General features: G+C 34.5%; 1 protein-coding gene across 3 annotated transcripts in view; it reads right to left on the reverse strand.

The window, feature by feature from the left end:
- Positions 1–16,623, reverse strand: part of LOC141481314 (microfibril-associated glycoprotein 4-like) — a 52,120-nt gene extending 35,497 nt beyond the window's left edge. For 2 of the 3 annotated variants that reach the window (XR_012464886.1, XM_074172710.1), the window contains exons 1-3: positions 16,482–16,623; positions 5,925–6,096; positions 1,739–1,901 (exon numbers count right to left, since the gene is read on the reverse strand). Coding sequence is in view for 2 of the 3 variants with exons in the window: in XM_074172710.1 (XP_074028811.1) it covers positions 1,739–1,901; positions 5,925–6,096; positions 16,482–16,553 (407 nt within the window). In the remaining variant the exon portion in view is untranslated. The remainder of the gene's footprint in view (positions 1–1,738; positions 1,902–5,924; positions 6,097–16,481) is intronic. The other variant, XM_074172709.1, reaches the window with a different exon arrangement.
- Between the last annotated feature and the right edge of the window lie 316 nt (positions 16,624–16,939).

Here is a 16,939-nt window from a genome sequence, read left to right on the forward strand (position 1 = left end):
TCAAAAATCATGGAGAAAACTGTGAACCAACATATTCTTGAATATTTGTGAGGCTTTAACATGTGGAGTGATCATCAATATGGCTTCTATCGTATGTCACCCATATCTGAACTAACGCAATCAATAAACATGGAGAGTCAATATTTCTGATGCCTTCGACCGTGTGTGGCATGAGGGTTTGCTGGCCAAACTTCGATTCTATAGTTTGCCGGATCATTTTCGTGTATGGCTCTTCAGCTTCCTGAAAATACATTTCCTACATATGGCTGTGGTGGATATCTTTCGGATACTTTCACCATCAACACCGGCGTTCTCCAGGGAGCCATATGGTATCCAACCCTCTTTTAATTGTATATCAACGATTCATTGATAAAAACCTAATATGTAACTCTGCTGACGACAGCACACTTGTCTCGCTATTCCATTTGGATTCCAGGATGCACATCTTTACCGGCAGCAGGAGATTGCATATTTAAATGTGGAGCTAGTGGTGAATTTGAATTGGGGTGAAAGTAACCAGATTCAATTCAATGCCACGAAAACCCAGGCCTTGGTTTTCTCTAAATAGATAAATGTTTCCAAACCAGATATAATAATGTCAGGATAGACAACTCCGCTTTCTGCTTCGATAAGTTTGTAGAGGATTAAAATGGACACCAATATGTCTTGACACAATCATGTCGCTGGAATTGCAAAAGCTGCTTCTCAAAAGCTTGAAACACTGTTCCGAGCCAGAAAACCGCAGAAACCTTGGTAACTTTTGATGCTTTATGAAGCTCAGATAAGACCTTCTTTGGAGTATTGTTCTCATGTATGGTGCTCTGCCCCCAAAGATACCCTGAAGTTGCTGGATTCCATCCAGAAAATATCCATCCACCTGATTGGAGCCACCAACATCACTTGCAACCTCGATAGTCTGGAGCATTGAAGAAAAGTTGGAGATTTGTTTCTTTCTTATTGATAGTTTCACGAAAGGTGTTCCAGTGACTTAGCACATTTGATTCCAACAAGAGCGGTACATATCAGAAATACGTGACGGACTGTGGCTGCTCATTGTTTTGAGGTTCAACTCAGTACACCTCAAACTTCACTCTCTTCACAACTCCTTCATTTAAAGAACTGCGTTCATTTCGAATATACTTCCTGAGAACGTTTTTCCATATGAATTTAATCTTCAGCGATTCAAATCCAATGTGTATCGCTACTTCCGAAGAGGCACCGCTCTGCGCCTAGAGGATTTTGATGTAGTGCTTAGCACGTAACTCTAGGACATATTCATTATTTGAATAACCGCGATATCTTTCATCAAACATTGTTGTTGTCCATCTTTGCATCTTTGACATTTTCCATAAATATTAATAATTTCAGTTCTTTGTTGAAGTGCTACCACCATTGTTGTAAATAATTGAATTAACGCACAACCTCTAATACACAAAACTTATTTTACAATAATGTACTTTTGGCAACCAAAAGTGGTCTCGAGAGTGATGAAAACTTTCAAGTTAACATTTGCCGGTGCTAATTTATTATATTTTCCAAAATAAAGAAAGGAGTGATGCAGACTCCGAATGGAGTAACCGTTTCTTCAAAGATCCAAATTCAATTTGGTAAAATGTAGTAAAAACCAAAGCTGAGAGTTAAGCTCTTATCATTATTTTTTAACGAATTCAGTGACAGATGAAGAAAATTGCAATATATAGTGACTCCAAAAATATTTCCTGAGAAATATCATACTAACCTTTGTGATTTCACCATATTTTTCAGTTCTTCTATCAGTGTTTCCAATTGATCTTTGTAAAAGAGTCCTTCAATAGTTTGGAATCGCGATGTTTTGTTGGAAATATCGTGACATATTTTTTCATGTTTTGTTTCACCTCTTGTTTGATCTATCTGAGATTCTCCTATTAAAAATAGAATAATTTTTGTATCAGTCAGAGCTTTAATTGAACTTGTATGATCTTCGCAGATAAATTTTATGCACTGGGGAAAATATGTAATGTAATTCCGAAGTGCAAATTGTCAATAAATGTTTTGGTTGTTTCATACTTCTTGGTTTTATCTGTAATACTGAAAATATATGTATGATGCAAAACCAATTGCACAATAAATGGAATTATTTCAACTTGACCAGGAAATCAGAAAGGAAGGTATCAATTTTTTTAATTTTAATCACATAATTCATCCATAGTAATCCAAAATGAAAGCAATACCTACAAAAGATCGGTTCTCAACAGATGAATAAGAAGATTTCTCTTGCTTTGACGAGGAGTTCAGAATTCCAGAAGTTGTGAAAAAACAAATCAGTATTTTTCTACACTCATTACATGAATGAGCACTGTGAAATAACAAAGAGAGCAAACTCACTTACATTCAGAATACAACAGACGGTTCTGAATCAATAACATTTTTGACAATATTATATGAGAATGTGGAAATATATTGCGAATTAACCATACAAGGTTCATGTGTCTCTAGTTCTATAATCTCAATACTCCATAGGTATGAAGGAATTCAAGCTGATCTGTTTCAGTTCGCTACGCAAATTCAGTGATCAGGGAAAACTTCAGTTCTTGAGAGAAACTAGCAAGCAGCTGGTGAAAATAAGTTTTGAAATGGATTTTCGTTGTCTTTTGAAAAAGAGGATTGTTCCACATTGAAATTTTTGTGATCAAATGAAAATTGAATGGAATCTCCAATAAAAACCAGGAAAATACACATCAACTTTCGTCAACACGTTCTTCTCTGGTCGGGGCAGATTTATTGAAGAAATGAATGAATATTCAACTCCTCACATCCATAATTCCAGTTCATAACTTCAAATCTTTATGAAAGGGGGTTTATCAAAATAACTTTCGAATGGAACATCTTGAGCTCTCTCATTTGAAATTATTAAATTCTATCTAATCGAAACCCCATCGACGTTGCCCCCACATTATCGTTGTGGTGAAGAATTCATATTTTTATAATTCCAGAAGCCACAGCAGCAGTGGCTCAGCTACCTTGGCCTTATACTGTATCACCTGTATCACCAACAGAGCATCCGGGATAGTAGCCTTGTATTCATGTAGAGGGTTCGATGGATGTGAACAATAATTTTCCCTCCATTCGTGGGATTCATATATCTGTTTTAAAAGTCTGTTTTAAATCTGTTTTTCCGTTAATCAGCTGTCGCCCCCCTACGAACGACAACTCTCAGAAGTTGAGAAACTTGTGCGAGCTGAGGACTAACGAGGTCTTACCTTTCAACATGTGATTCTTAACACGGATTTTGAGCGATATATGAGCAAAAACAAGAATGAGAAGAACTTTTCTAGTGACTCTTCCCTAGATATTACTGACCGAAAGACTCAGGAGGACCAACATAGTCAAATACGAACAGCGCGTGACAGTATTACCGAAACCTGGTATTGCAGAATTCACAAGTGTCGGACTGTACCACAGATGTGGCAGATGCGTAAACTGAAAAATGCGAGAAATATCTCTGAACGGACAAGAATTGGAAAGACACAACACTAATTTTCAATACAAAAAAAACTTCAATAAGCACTTAGGCCCTATGGATGATCTGTACCAATGAAGAAAAACGAGAAGTGAGAAAGTAATTGACGTGAAAAGAGGTACTAAATTAATAGGTTATTATGTTTGGAAAGCTGTTGAAAACATTCAGAACTTCAAAATCAGAGGAAACCAAACCTCCCAAGGGAAACACAAGTGTGGGATCGATTTGAAAGTTCCCTAATTGAATATTACAAATAAAATTCAAGAGGTAATGGTAGATAAGGCACTGCAATAAGGTCAAACAGACCCACGTATGTGTCAGACTACAAAATTCTCCGAAAAGAAGTTCGATAAATTCAGAAACAACAAATCGGAAACAGGGGTCCTGGGCAAATTTGGAACTGAAGGGCCCAAAAGGGTAACCAGGAAAGATCAAATGGGCTATCAACGTATTTCAATCGTCTAAGTCGCCGGGGCTAGATCATTTTTATCCAATAATGCTGCCAAAAGTTCGAAAATTTTACCTAAGAAAGTGTGTGTAACCCTAAGTGGCAGTTTGGCTCTGGGATACATACCTCAAACATAGAGTCTTGTCACTGATACCTTCAAATATTAGATATTAGAAAAACTATCATATTAGGAACATAGTTCAACAGACCACTGCATCGAGACCAATATGCGTTCATGTCAGGTATGTCAACATTAATGGTTTCATGTCTGGTCACGAAAAAAAAATCTCCTCACAAAAAAATCAAGTACTTTCGTTTGCGTTCTTGGGTATCGAACGCGCATCTGATAATACGTCTCTAAAATCGATCAACAAGGCGTAAGTAAGTGTTTTTGACGACAGAAGCTGCAGGTGGATAGATAGTATGCTTCGAGGAAGATTATAATATATGACTATGAACAATAATTGCACAGATTGCAAGGAGCTGTCCCCACAGGGGATTTTCCTCGCTTCTTTCCATTGTTGATCATTTTGTAGTGAATAAGTTATTTTGTTTCATCGACCATAAAACACAAAGGTATCGACTATAGTACCATTCATACCAAGAGAATAGGTGAAGAGATACATCTGTCGTGGGAGGTCCAATACTCAAGAGTGTTACTAGATCACTAGCGGACCTAGGAAGGGTGGAAAGAAAGACGGAGTTAGCACTGATGCTGGTTAGACACACCTATGGCGAGACATGGAGTCTGAAATCAGACATGATGTACTGGCTCTACACCATAGTGATTGAACCCATGAAAATTTATGAAACTATGATCTAGTGGCCAAAGATGAAACAAATGATTGTTAATAATAAACCAAGCAGGCTGCAAAATATGGCATGTTTGGGAGTGACGGAGCAATGAAAACATTTTGAGTCACCCACTTCCTATTTTACATTTCGAAATGGTGAGAGAAGCTAATTCAGATCGATGAACAAACCGAGACACACGGGATCGTTCAAAACAGAAATTTTAAGATATGTAACGGAACGGAAATCTAACATGTTTTTGGACCACATGACACCAAAATACATATCCAACATAAAGTACGTACCTGAAGTGTCAGGACATGAAAAGCGAACAGTGAACAGCCAACTCGAACAGATACTTGTAAAAAACACATTTCATAAAGACAAGTCGTAAACCAAACGTAGGACTAGAGCTGAGATATACTATGTGGAGAGTAATCTTCATTCCAATTACCCGCTTGGTGGTACACATCAGACTTCCAGGCTGAAGAACACACGTATCATGGGCAACCAAAGAGTTGATTAATCTGTCATACTCTAATCATCAACTCTACATATAGGCCCTGAACCTTCTTCTCGGTTTATTTAAATGACCATTCGAAAACAGAACCAAAGAACCACTCCAGCAAGCAGATATTGGCTCAGAACGATTAGTGGCTACTCATTGAACACGTCTCATTGAGAGAACACTTGAACAAAATATGGCTGCACATTTTGGCATACATGATTTTTTTTTCAATATTCAAATATGGTAAAAAAAAATTCCCGTTCGATTATCGACCTATTAATTTTATAGAAATTCATATCAAATATAGGATAGAGAAAATAGAGAAAAACTATTTTTTGTATCCTTTATGATAAAACTAATTGAAAAGTATTGCCAGTTGCTTTAAAATTTTCAACAAATGAAATACTTTCTGAAAAGATAATGAGAATACTAAGAAATATTGGATGTTATCTCAGAGCATCATAAAAATCTGATAGCTCAATGAACATTCCGTCACTATGAGGTAAAAAATTTCATTTTCTACCATTTATATAACAGTTTTCTTTTCCGTTTGATGAATTGGTATCAAATCGAATCATTTTCAAATCTTACCTTTTTCGAAATTATCATTTTGAAAATGGATGTATAGGAAATAATGGTATGCTCTCAAACTCTACCGATTATGAATCTTGACTTACCTCTTTGAACTGAACCAATTTGGTATCGAATTACCTCTTTCAGATCCGGATGCAAATGTTCATAATCACTGTGTGAACGCACATCTAGAAACTTCGTTAGTATGAATTCTCCAGAATCATTTGAAATTTGGGTCAGATCTTTGATATTATTTTTATGGTTATTTTCATTTTTCTGAAATATTTAAGAAGTTTTATCCAGCAGTCTGATACAATTATGATACAATCAGTTTTTTTGTGTATTTTCACCAAATTATTTTCAGAATAACATGAAAATTACATTTTTCAAAAATAAAATCGAAATATAATGTTGCCTTTTTAGATTCACATACATATTATGTCGTGAATGTCTTCTCATAACTAGTTGAAACTAGTTCAAAGTCTTTGAGTAGGCAGAGATAGCAGAAACAGCAGTCACTGGCACCTTCATTCATCCCGTTACCTCTACTGACGCTGTTACTCTATATTTCCAAAATAATGTTTAAAAGTGATTTTAGCAAAATTGAATACAACACTCAGCCTGGCCGCTCTATTGCTATAACAACAACAAGTTTCAACTGTCGAGCAGATTCAAAGCCTTCAACAATGAGTAATAAAATTAAAGGATAGCTGTCAACTCATGTGGAAAACTCTCCAAAAATTAGTTAACATCAATTATAAAATTCAAAACCAGAACCTCTGGCGTAGAAGAAGCACTTTCCCCAAAAAACAGAAATACATGACTCTTTTTGAGATGGGTTTCACCAGCTAAGTAGCGTAATTTCTTCTCCCGAAAAATCTCACTTGGCTGGTGCATCGTGCTTCGAGTAGAGTATTGCAGTTTACGTGTTTACGAAAAGTGCTTGTTTTGGATCACCAATAATGATGAAAGATTCATTATGACGTTGAATTTCATAAAGTAAATGGCAAACATACTATTTACGACACAAAAGATATTTTGACTGAAACTATCAGTTTTTTTTGGAACAATATAACTGGAATCACTAATAGCATATTTCAAAATTCTCATTATCATCTTCCACCCATGATACGATAGATACGGTGACTCACCAGACGATAATATTCCTTCTGGTTAACCAATTGCTGCTCTTATATATCCACAAACTAGGCATCTTAATTTCATAGGTAAAGATGATACAGAGTGGCTGCGGAATTTATGTGTGACATTTCTATGATATTCGATCAGATGAATTAATCATCTCCAGCGATTTATACATTGTATATTGTGGTTATTAATATAAATATTTTGAAAGGGTTCATATATAAAGGTTTTCATTTCAAATTGTAGACCACTAATAGAATCATCTAAGTGCACACGAAAATCTACTTATAATTTTAATCAACTTTGACGTTCTATTTTACTTCACTATACCCATGTTTATGTCTGCTTTATGATATTTCACTTCTTTTCTTTTCAAGTAACTTATTTTTATTATGTTGGATTTTTTCCTCTTGAAATAAGAAAGTTCTTCCATGTACCACGTACGAACAGTAATTGCTACTTGCAGTGAAAATTGTATAAGTGTACCTTTGTACAGAACAGACGTATTTTCCGGTATTCCGTAGAAAACCTTAAATAGTGCTGGAATATATAATATTTCTTATTCATTATCTTATGCAGACAATTTGAAGTTAGTATAGGATAAAAATTTTGCTTTGATAATACAAAGGATAGTAAAGCTGGAGGTTGATGAATACTCGATACTTCTTTTGAATCTTCCAACATATAATTTAAGTATTGTATCACTATTCAATATATATCTAATATGTTCTATATTTTCGCTCGAAAACTCAATTGAATAACCTGAACCATGAACTAATAAACAATTATTTCGGCATTAGGATATTTCAAATAGATCTTCATTGTTTACAATTCATTTGGTTGTTAGTGTAAAGAAAACTTCTATTGTTTTTAGGGTATTATAAGAACGTTAGATTCATACCAGTATGGATCCTTATACAATTGAACCGATTTTTGCTAAAATTATAGAAAATGATGCAGAACTCATCTCAACTAAATTGAAAGGATTGAAATGTTTACATTTGAATATACGTAGTATATTAAAAAATATAGATAAATTGTTGATATTTTTGAATCAATTTAATGAAAAATTTGATATAATTATTCTAACAGAAACCTTTAAGATACACGACCTCGAGACAATTAGTATGAAAGGGTACGAAACACTCTACAATAAGGGAAAAATTAGTAAAAATGATGGCGTAATAATGTATATCAAGAAAAGTGTTAAATATGAGTGTGAAATACAAAACATTGGAAATATCAGAGTCTCGGAAATGGATTTAACAATGGAACAACACAAAATAAAAATCAGTGCCATTTATAGATCCCCGAGTACATGTGCGAAACAATTCATTACCGATCTTACTGGTTATTTACAGAAAACAAAGAACAAATGTACTCATATAATTATCGGTGACATAAACTCAAACCTTCTTTCTGATAGTGAAATAGTTGAAGAATATAACAATATATTGAACACAGAGGGATTCATTTCATATATCAATGGAGTAACTAGACCAAATAGTGATCTTGTCTAGACCACATTTTTGTCAAAAGTGACTTGCAAATTAATTCTCATATCTTCAAAATGAGTATAACCGATCACTACACAATTGCCATAACACTTGATTTGGATAACACAGAGATCGATTAAGGAACGGAAACAAAAAAAATCACTGATTACGGAAAACTTAAACAAGATCTATTATCAGAAAACTGGGAAAATATGTATATAACAGAACATGCCAATAATGCTGCAACAATATTTGTGAATTAGTTCAACCCTGGCATTGGTGATTGAGTGAACCTTTTACCAGTATCGAAATATGTTGAAATTCAATTGTTAATACCGAGTAATTACAAGTATATAGTATATCAGTGTGTACTTCAAGTGTATTTGAATAGCTGGAAATAATAAGTAAGTTTTCTACACATACATTAAACTTTATTCACCTATGTGAATAGTTTTTGCTGAAAATATCAACGAACCCAGCAACAAGCTTATCAGACAGTGAATCGCCTGCACACAGAACCATATTCGGGAACTGTCGATGACCTGATCCGCTGATCATAAAATCACAATGGAGTTTTCTGAAAATGAAAACCCCCAAAATCTACCTAATCAGATCCCACAACAATCATCATACTCATCCGTCATATAATCACCTAAATTCCCAAGCAAAAGATAAGCTATTATTTTCAACAACACCAAACTTGAAGATTACCTGAATGCATTGTGAAACAAAATTCAGTCAAGGAACATCATATTCTCATCGAGAATTGCAAATAACAGAATTTTTATTTATTTATAACGAAAAAATTGTCGAAGACTTTTTAATCAACCATTGTGGGCTCATAAACATAGGCAATACTTCACCATGAGCCCGTAAACTGATCCCTCCACATGGAAGGCTCGTTTTATCCAATTTGAGTTCTTCAGTTCCTCACTCTATTATAGAAGCCGAACTACAAAAGCTACCTCTTCAATTGATGTCACCAATAACCTTCATCAAAATAGGCACTCCTAACGCTGAATATAAACATATCCTGAGTTTTCGCAGGCAAATCTACAATTCTCTTCAGCCGAATGCTACAATTTCATACTTGTAACACATGAAGAAACAACTTACCGTATCTTTCTATCATCGGACGATCATATATGCTTCAAATGCAAGCAAAATGGGCATATAGCCTCAAAATGCCCCTCTTCAAACATCAACCTAACTGTGTCGAATGGTGCAACAATGCTTTCCAAGGAAAATATCTCACCTCCAATTGAAATAAATGAAGATACATCCATTGAGTCCCAACTGAATGAGTTACAAACTCCAGCAGAAATAGCATCCATCACCGAAACAATACCCAACGACATCAAAATTCCATCTACCTTCTCGAATCAACCAGCACCTAATCTATTAATAATTACATCATCTCCACAAAATTCTGAACAAACACCTGACAAAAATCCTGGAAAAAGAACATCCTCACAAACATTAACTTCTCCACTTGAAACCAAAAACGACCCCCCATTCATTTTACCGTCTACCACAACATAAGAAACCGAAGCCCAATCCACAATCAATCGCAAAATTAATGGAACCAACTAGAGGAATGTTTTCAGACGAGAACAAAAAATACATTTTGACCTTCGAAGAATTATCCGATTTCTTCGAAAACGCTCACGGATCTCCAGATCCTCTTAGCGTAGCAAAAATATACACAGACAATATAGATGGACTACTAGACATGTTACAAGATATATACCCATTCTTCACAGATAAAAAAATGAGAACTAGATGCACTGAATTAAAAAATAAAATCAAAAATCAAATAGAATTCCAGAAAAACGAAGACAGCGAATCATCTCTTGACAACACATACTAAAATCCACATAAATTCTTAAATTTATTTCAAATTTGAATCAATTTTACAATGGAATATGGGTGGCTATTTTTGCCATCTAGATATGCTGAAAAGCATTTTATCAGATTACAACCCAAGTATATTAGCTCTTCAAGAAACCCATTTCAAGAAATCAGCACATAACCTGAAAAACTATCAGTGCTTTCACAAAAATAGGAAAAATACCAATCATGCAAGCGGTGGGACGGCAATCTACGCACATGTCTCAATCGAAGTAAAAACTATACAACTTCTAACCGACCTAGAAGCCGTCGCAATATCGATTGAAGGTCCGAAAAAAATTCACATCTGTAGCATCTATATTCCTCCGAACTCCTTTCCTGATACTACAGAAATTCACAATCTTCTTCAACAAATACCAACCCCCCCAACATTATTCTTGGAGATCTGAACGTTTACGATATATGGGGTTCAAAGAAGACCATCACATTTGGCCGCACTATCGAAATAGCAATAGATACTTTCAATCTTGTTCTTCTGATTGACAAGGCACACGTTTCAATTCTGCTTCCGGAGAGACAACCGCAATAGATCTCACATTATGCGATCCTTCAACAGCCATATATATATATATATATATATATATATATATATATATATATATATATATATATATATATATATATATATATATATATATATATATATATAACAGCGACCACTTTCAGCAATACCGCTCACACAGAACCTCATATCGCAAGTTCAAAATGGCGTTTGAGGGAGGCTAATTGGGAATTGTATTCAGCACTAACTGACGAATAATATAAAAGATTTCATCATCTGAAATTCCCTAATGTAAACGATTTTCTGAAAGAATTTTCAAATATAATAATACAAAGCGCAGAACAAGCTGTCGGAAAAACATCATATAATAGAAAACGGCCTGCCATACCCTGGTGGAATGATGACTGTGAGAACGTTCTAAAACAAGCTAAAAAAGCATTTAATAAATATAGAAGACAGAGAACTATAGGGAATCTTCCAGTGACTCTGTTCTGAGTACTGATTTTCTTATGAATAGATACGTCACTGAAAACGAAGGTATAGAATTCATAGACACTCCCTCCCCTCTCAACCTACCATTACCGATGGACGAACTAGTCGACGCATTGAACAACACAAAAAAATCCTTTCCCGGGCCCGATGATATCCCAGTCATTTTCATTAAGAGCCTACCCAACAGCGGCAAAGAAATACTATTAAATTTATACAATCTTATATGGCAAACAGATTCACTTCCAGAACTATGGCATAAATCAATTACCATTTCGATAGCTAAACATAAAAAAACTAGACACTCTCCTGAAACATATAGACCAATCTCATTAACCTGTAGTATGTGCAAAATCATGGAAAAAATTAACAACAGAAGACTAGGATGGTATTTGAAGAAACAAAATCTATTAGCACCAGAGCAATGCGGATTCCGGAAACATCGTTCCACTCTAAATAACTTGATATCTTTGGAATCCGATATTCACGAAGCATTTTCTTGTAAACAAGAATGCATTGCAATATTTTTTGATATTACTGAGGCATTCGATACTGCATGGCGTTACGATATACTGAGGACCCTTGAAAAATAGCACATTAATGGCAATATCCGAATTGATGGAAATTTATCCAAACCAAAAGAACAACAAAACGGAACTCTTCAAGGCTCCAATCTGAGTGCAACACTTTTCTTAATTGCCATAAATGGACTACTTCAAAAATGTCAACTACCAGTTGAAGCAATGCTCTATGCCGATGATTTGGTGGTATATGCAAGGGGAAAAATGTATCGTCAATTCGTAACCTTCTTCAGAAAGCACTGGACAATATCGAGATATGGAGCAAGAAAACTGGACTTCAATTCTCAATCGAGAAAACCAAAGTCATTCATTTTTCTAAAGAAAGAAATCACCTCCACCCTGTTCTGAAACTGAATAATATCCCTCTTGAATACATAGAGGAGAAACGCTTCTTAGGAATGAATTTCGATCGCAAACTTTCATGGAAATCACACAATCTCCGTCTCTCTTGTCAAGCTGGTCTTAATTTAATGAAATCCGTCTCCCACACAGAATGGGGAGCAGACTTTTCCACCTTGAATCAGATTTACAAAACGTTGATCAGATCTAAATTAGATTACGGATCTATAGTTTATGATTCCGCCAGTAAATGCACACTGAAGAAGCTAGACATGATTCATAATACAGGTATGAGAATAGCACTGGGAGCATACTGTATAAGCCCGATCGAGAGCATTCTTTGCGAAGCAGGAGAACCACCATTAGCAGAGCGCCGAAAATATCTAGCAATGATGTACGCTTCTAAAATCTCAGCCTATTCCAACAATCCAGTCCACAGAAATGTTTTTGCCAGAAGATTTCAAGAAACCTACAACCACCGAAGAAAAACTGATTTTTCGTTTTACGAACGTCTGAATCGAATTTCATCCAACCTCAATTTGACTATACCCAAAACCGCTCATTTATCCGAAATCGATTATCCCCCTCCATGGACTATCCGCCTTCCTTTAACTAACATTACCTTGAATAGCCACAAAAATATTAAAACAGAACTATTGAATATTTATCAAAACAACATTCAAATCCAATTCCTTTGGGCTACCTCGCATATCGGAATAGAGGGCAATAAGAAGGCCGATAGTTTAGCCAAAGATGCCACTAAACTTCAAGAGTGCACAATTGCTCACCTCGACATTTACTATAACGATCTGAAACCACACATCAGGAAAGCCGTAATATCCAAGTAGCAGACGGAATGAAACATATCTAAAGCGAAACTTTCAGAAATCAAATCAACAGTACTACTGTGTGTCATTAGCAAATGAAATGACAGAAGATCTAAAAGTATAACTGAACGGTCAGTCAAACGGTAAACTATTAAAATTTCTGAAAGACATCAATTTCCTACATAAAATATGAGTTACTAGTTACTTCTGATTCACTTATTGTCAATGTAGTATAAAAAACGTTTTATGTAAATCACTGTGAAGCCAATAACTCCTGGCGGTTGAGGCTCAAATAAAAAAAATATTTGTTAATAGATTACGATATCTTATTGAAAAGAATGCAATTATAACTAAAGCTAAGAAAAAACATAAACTAAAAAAATCCTGGATTACTGCGGAGCTAACAGAGCTCATAAATATAAAAAACAAAAAGTATCGAATTCTACTGAAATATCCCGGGAGAAAAACAATATAATTAATTAAAAAATAAATGAAATAGGTTACTGAAAGCTGCCAAGAAAAAATATGCACAGAGAATGATAAATAATAGTAAAAACTCAAAAACACTATGGAAATGTGTCAATGAGAAATGCAATAAATCTAGACCTGAAACGGAAATACCGATTATTCAATCAGAGAATGGCTCAGTGATAAAAAATACTTTGGAAATTTGCAATAATTTTAATGAGTACTTTGCAAATCTTGGTCAAGAATATGCCCTCAAAATTAAAGAACTGGCTAATTACAATTACAATGAACAAAGATTACAGAATTCAATATATCTATCAGAAACTAATGAAGAGGAGGTTTACAAAGTTATTATGGAATTGAAACAGAAGAAATCTCCAGGTCATGATAGAATTCGCTCAGAAACGCTCAAATTGATTGTCAATGAAATTAAAATGCCAATAACTCACCTAATCAACAAATGTTTACAGGAAGGCTGCTTTCCCAAAATATTTAAAATTGGAATGATAAAACCACTTTTTAAATGTGGAGACAAAACAATAGTGAGTAACTATAGACCTGTATCACTGATCTCAAACATAGCCAAAGTAATAGAGAAAATTCTAAATATACGATTAGTGAATTTTACTAGGAAATTCAAATTGATATCTGGTCAGCAATACGGATTTAGGGATGGAAGATGCAATACAAAATCTAATTACTTGTATTTACGAAGCTCTTGACAAAAAAATTCCAGCAATGTGCATCATCGTTGATTTATCCAAAGCTTTTGATACCGTCAGTCATAAAAACTCCTGAGAAAATGAGAGAACTGCGGAATACGTGGGAAAGCTTACGACATTTTCGAAAGCTACCTATGTGACCGAGAACAGAGAGTTAATATCGATGGAATTATGAGTTATCCCAAAATTGTTACTTATGGTGTTCCGCAGGGAACGGTTCTAGGACCAATCCTGTTTACAATATATTTGAATGAACTATTGCAGATACTAACAAAAGGTGAAATTTTGAGCTTTGCTGACGAAACGGCTGTCTTGTATACCGACTCTTCATGGATCCAATTGAAAATGTCTGCAGAAAAAGATTTCAATGAGATCAAAAAATGGTTCTGTCACAATGAACTTACGATCAATTTCGAAAAAAGCAAATATTTGCTTTTCACATCATACTGCAGTACATTACCCAATATGGGGCCCCTAAATATAAGAACCAATAATCACTATCCTATGGTATAATAGGTTGGGGAGGGTTGAATGATTGTTATCCTAGGAATCTAAATGTCATACAAAAATGGATACTGAAGATTATATTCAACAGGAAAAAAACTCATCCAACTGCTGCCATATTTAAAGAAGCGAATGTATGTGATATTCGACAAATTTTTTGTAATGTAAGTAATGTAAAAAAAGGAAACATCAAAATAAAACCAATCATTCACCCCTACAATACTAGGAAAAAGGGAAACCCTTTAAATGCACCACTATGTGACAAAACCCTAGGACAAAGGAATGCAACATATCTCGGACCCGGACCAGGCCTATACCAAATATTACCAGAAAAAATCAAAAATATCAACAGTTCTCACATGTTTAAAAGAAGTAAAGAAATTCATTCTGAATACTGGAAGAGTTTTCTATTCTGATTTCGTTAATCAAACTATTTCAAACAGCAATTTAACTTAAGCAATTGCTTTATTTTCTGATTTTATTAACTTAAGCATTTGCTTTCTTTTCTGATTTTGTTAATCAAACTATTTCAAACAGCAATTTAACTTGAGCATTTGTTGAGCAGACGAAAATAACTATGTATTCTGTCTGAAACTACTGTCTCTGTTAATAAGGTTCCTTCTTTATCTATAAGAAGGTTTACATGATGACGTTATGAAAATTATTGAGAAACCTAAACCCATCACAACGGAGATTGACGAAAAATTCAGCGATAGCCAAAAACCAACAAAAGTCATGACTGAGATATTGAGGTTTATGTAATTCTGAAACCGTAGATAATTTCGTTGGTCAATTACAATTTACGACACTGTGGACACTCAAGTAACCTTCGATCTTTTCTGGGATTTGTCACTTCCCATACCATGAAAAACCGGCCAATTGAGTTTGTCACATTGCTTGGATTCTTTCACAAGAGAGAAAACTTTCGATGGTCATGAAAAACCGTCGTGGCCTAGTTGCAAGGAAAGTAGGAAATGCTCAAAGTCTCTATCAATCCATAAATTTCCTCGTATTTCAGTAATTCATTTTGAAATATATTCTCTAACGAAAATATTTACAGGCAGGTTTAATGTTGCAATCGAATTTTCTCTAAATGGATTAGATATGAACAATTATGTAGCAGACAATGTGACTCCTTTTCTTCATATGCACTTTCGAATCACAGAATGTCTACTTACAGAAGACATTATACAGCATACTGCAGACATCCCTTCACTGGCACGTGGCACGAATACAACGATTCATACGTGAAAAGCAGAGGATGTTTCTTTCAGCATTTTAAAATGGTTTTATATATTGATCTAATAATTATTGTTATAATATGAATTTACTTATGATGTACTGTTTGGAACCTTTGGTGTAGTAATGAATATCACTGGAGTTTTTCCCAACACCAAATCGTTATTTTTAACACCGCGACACGTGTTTCGATCACCAAGTGATCATCTTCAAGGGAAAGATAAAACTTTATCTCTCTTCCCCTTGAAGATGAAGATGATCAGTGTCATTATACAAATAATATATTCCACTGCCAGTTTCATTCAATGATATAAACATATTCATGTTTCTTCAAAAGCAAAAATATTTCTTTCTTGTGAACAACGATGAATAAAAGAAATTCAAGAATTGAAATATACAATGTACATTCATAGTTTGACTATAAATCATTCATCACTCACCGTTTGTTGATTAATTGAGTAACATGTACCAACTAATAGACAAATCGACAGAATTATGCGATTGACAAACATAATGTAACTCAATAATTAGAAAGAGAATCAGACAATATATTTAAATTCGAATATACGATTATATCCTGGCGGAAATTCGTGGGAGTAATAAAATACTTTATCACAATCAAAATTCACGTGACTGCTGAGTTATTTGCTAAAAACAACTGTGATTTCCCTAAGACAAATCAAATATGACCTTCACTTTCTCAACATGGATGAATTGAAACTTCTTAGAATTATATCTAGATATGAATCAGTAAGTTCTTCAGTTTCTTCAAGTTAATATGATAATCTTTACAAAATATTTTTATTCATTGTTCTATAACGAAAGTATTCATTAGTGAAAGCGATAAGTATCGGAATGAGTTCAATTTACAAGAAATGGCATATTTTCCATATTCAGA

Source organism: Leptinotarsa decemlineata, unplaced genomic scaffold, assembly GCF_025532065.1.
Source record: "Leptinotarsa decemlineata unplaced genomic scaffold, Ldec_3_MD MMD2_tig00000157_RagTag_RagTag, whole genome shotgun sequence".
NCBI lineage: Eukaryota > Metazoa > Arthropoda > Insecta > Coleoptera > Chrysomelidae > Leptinotarsa > Leptinotarsa decemlineata.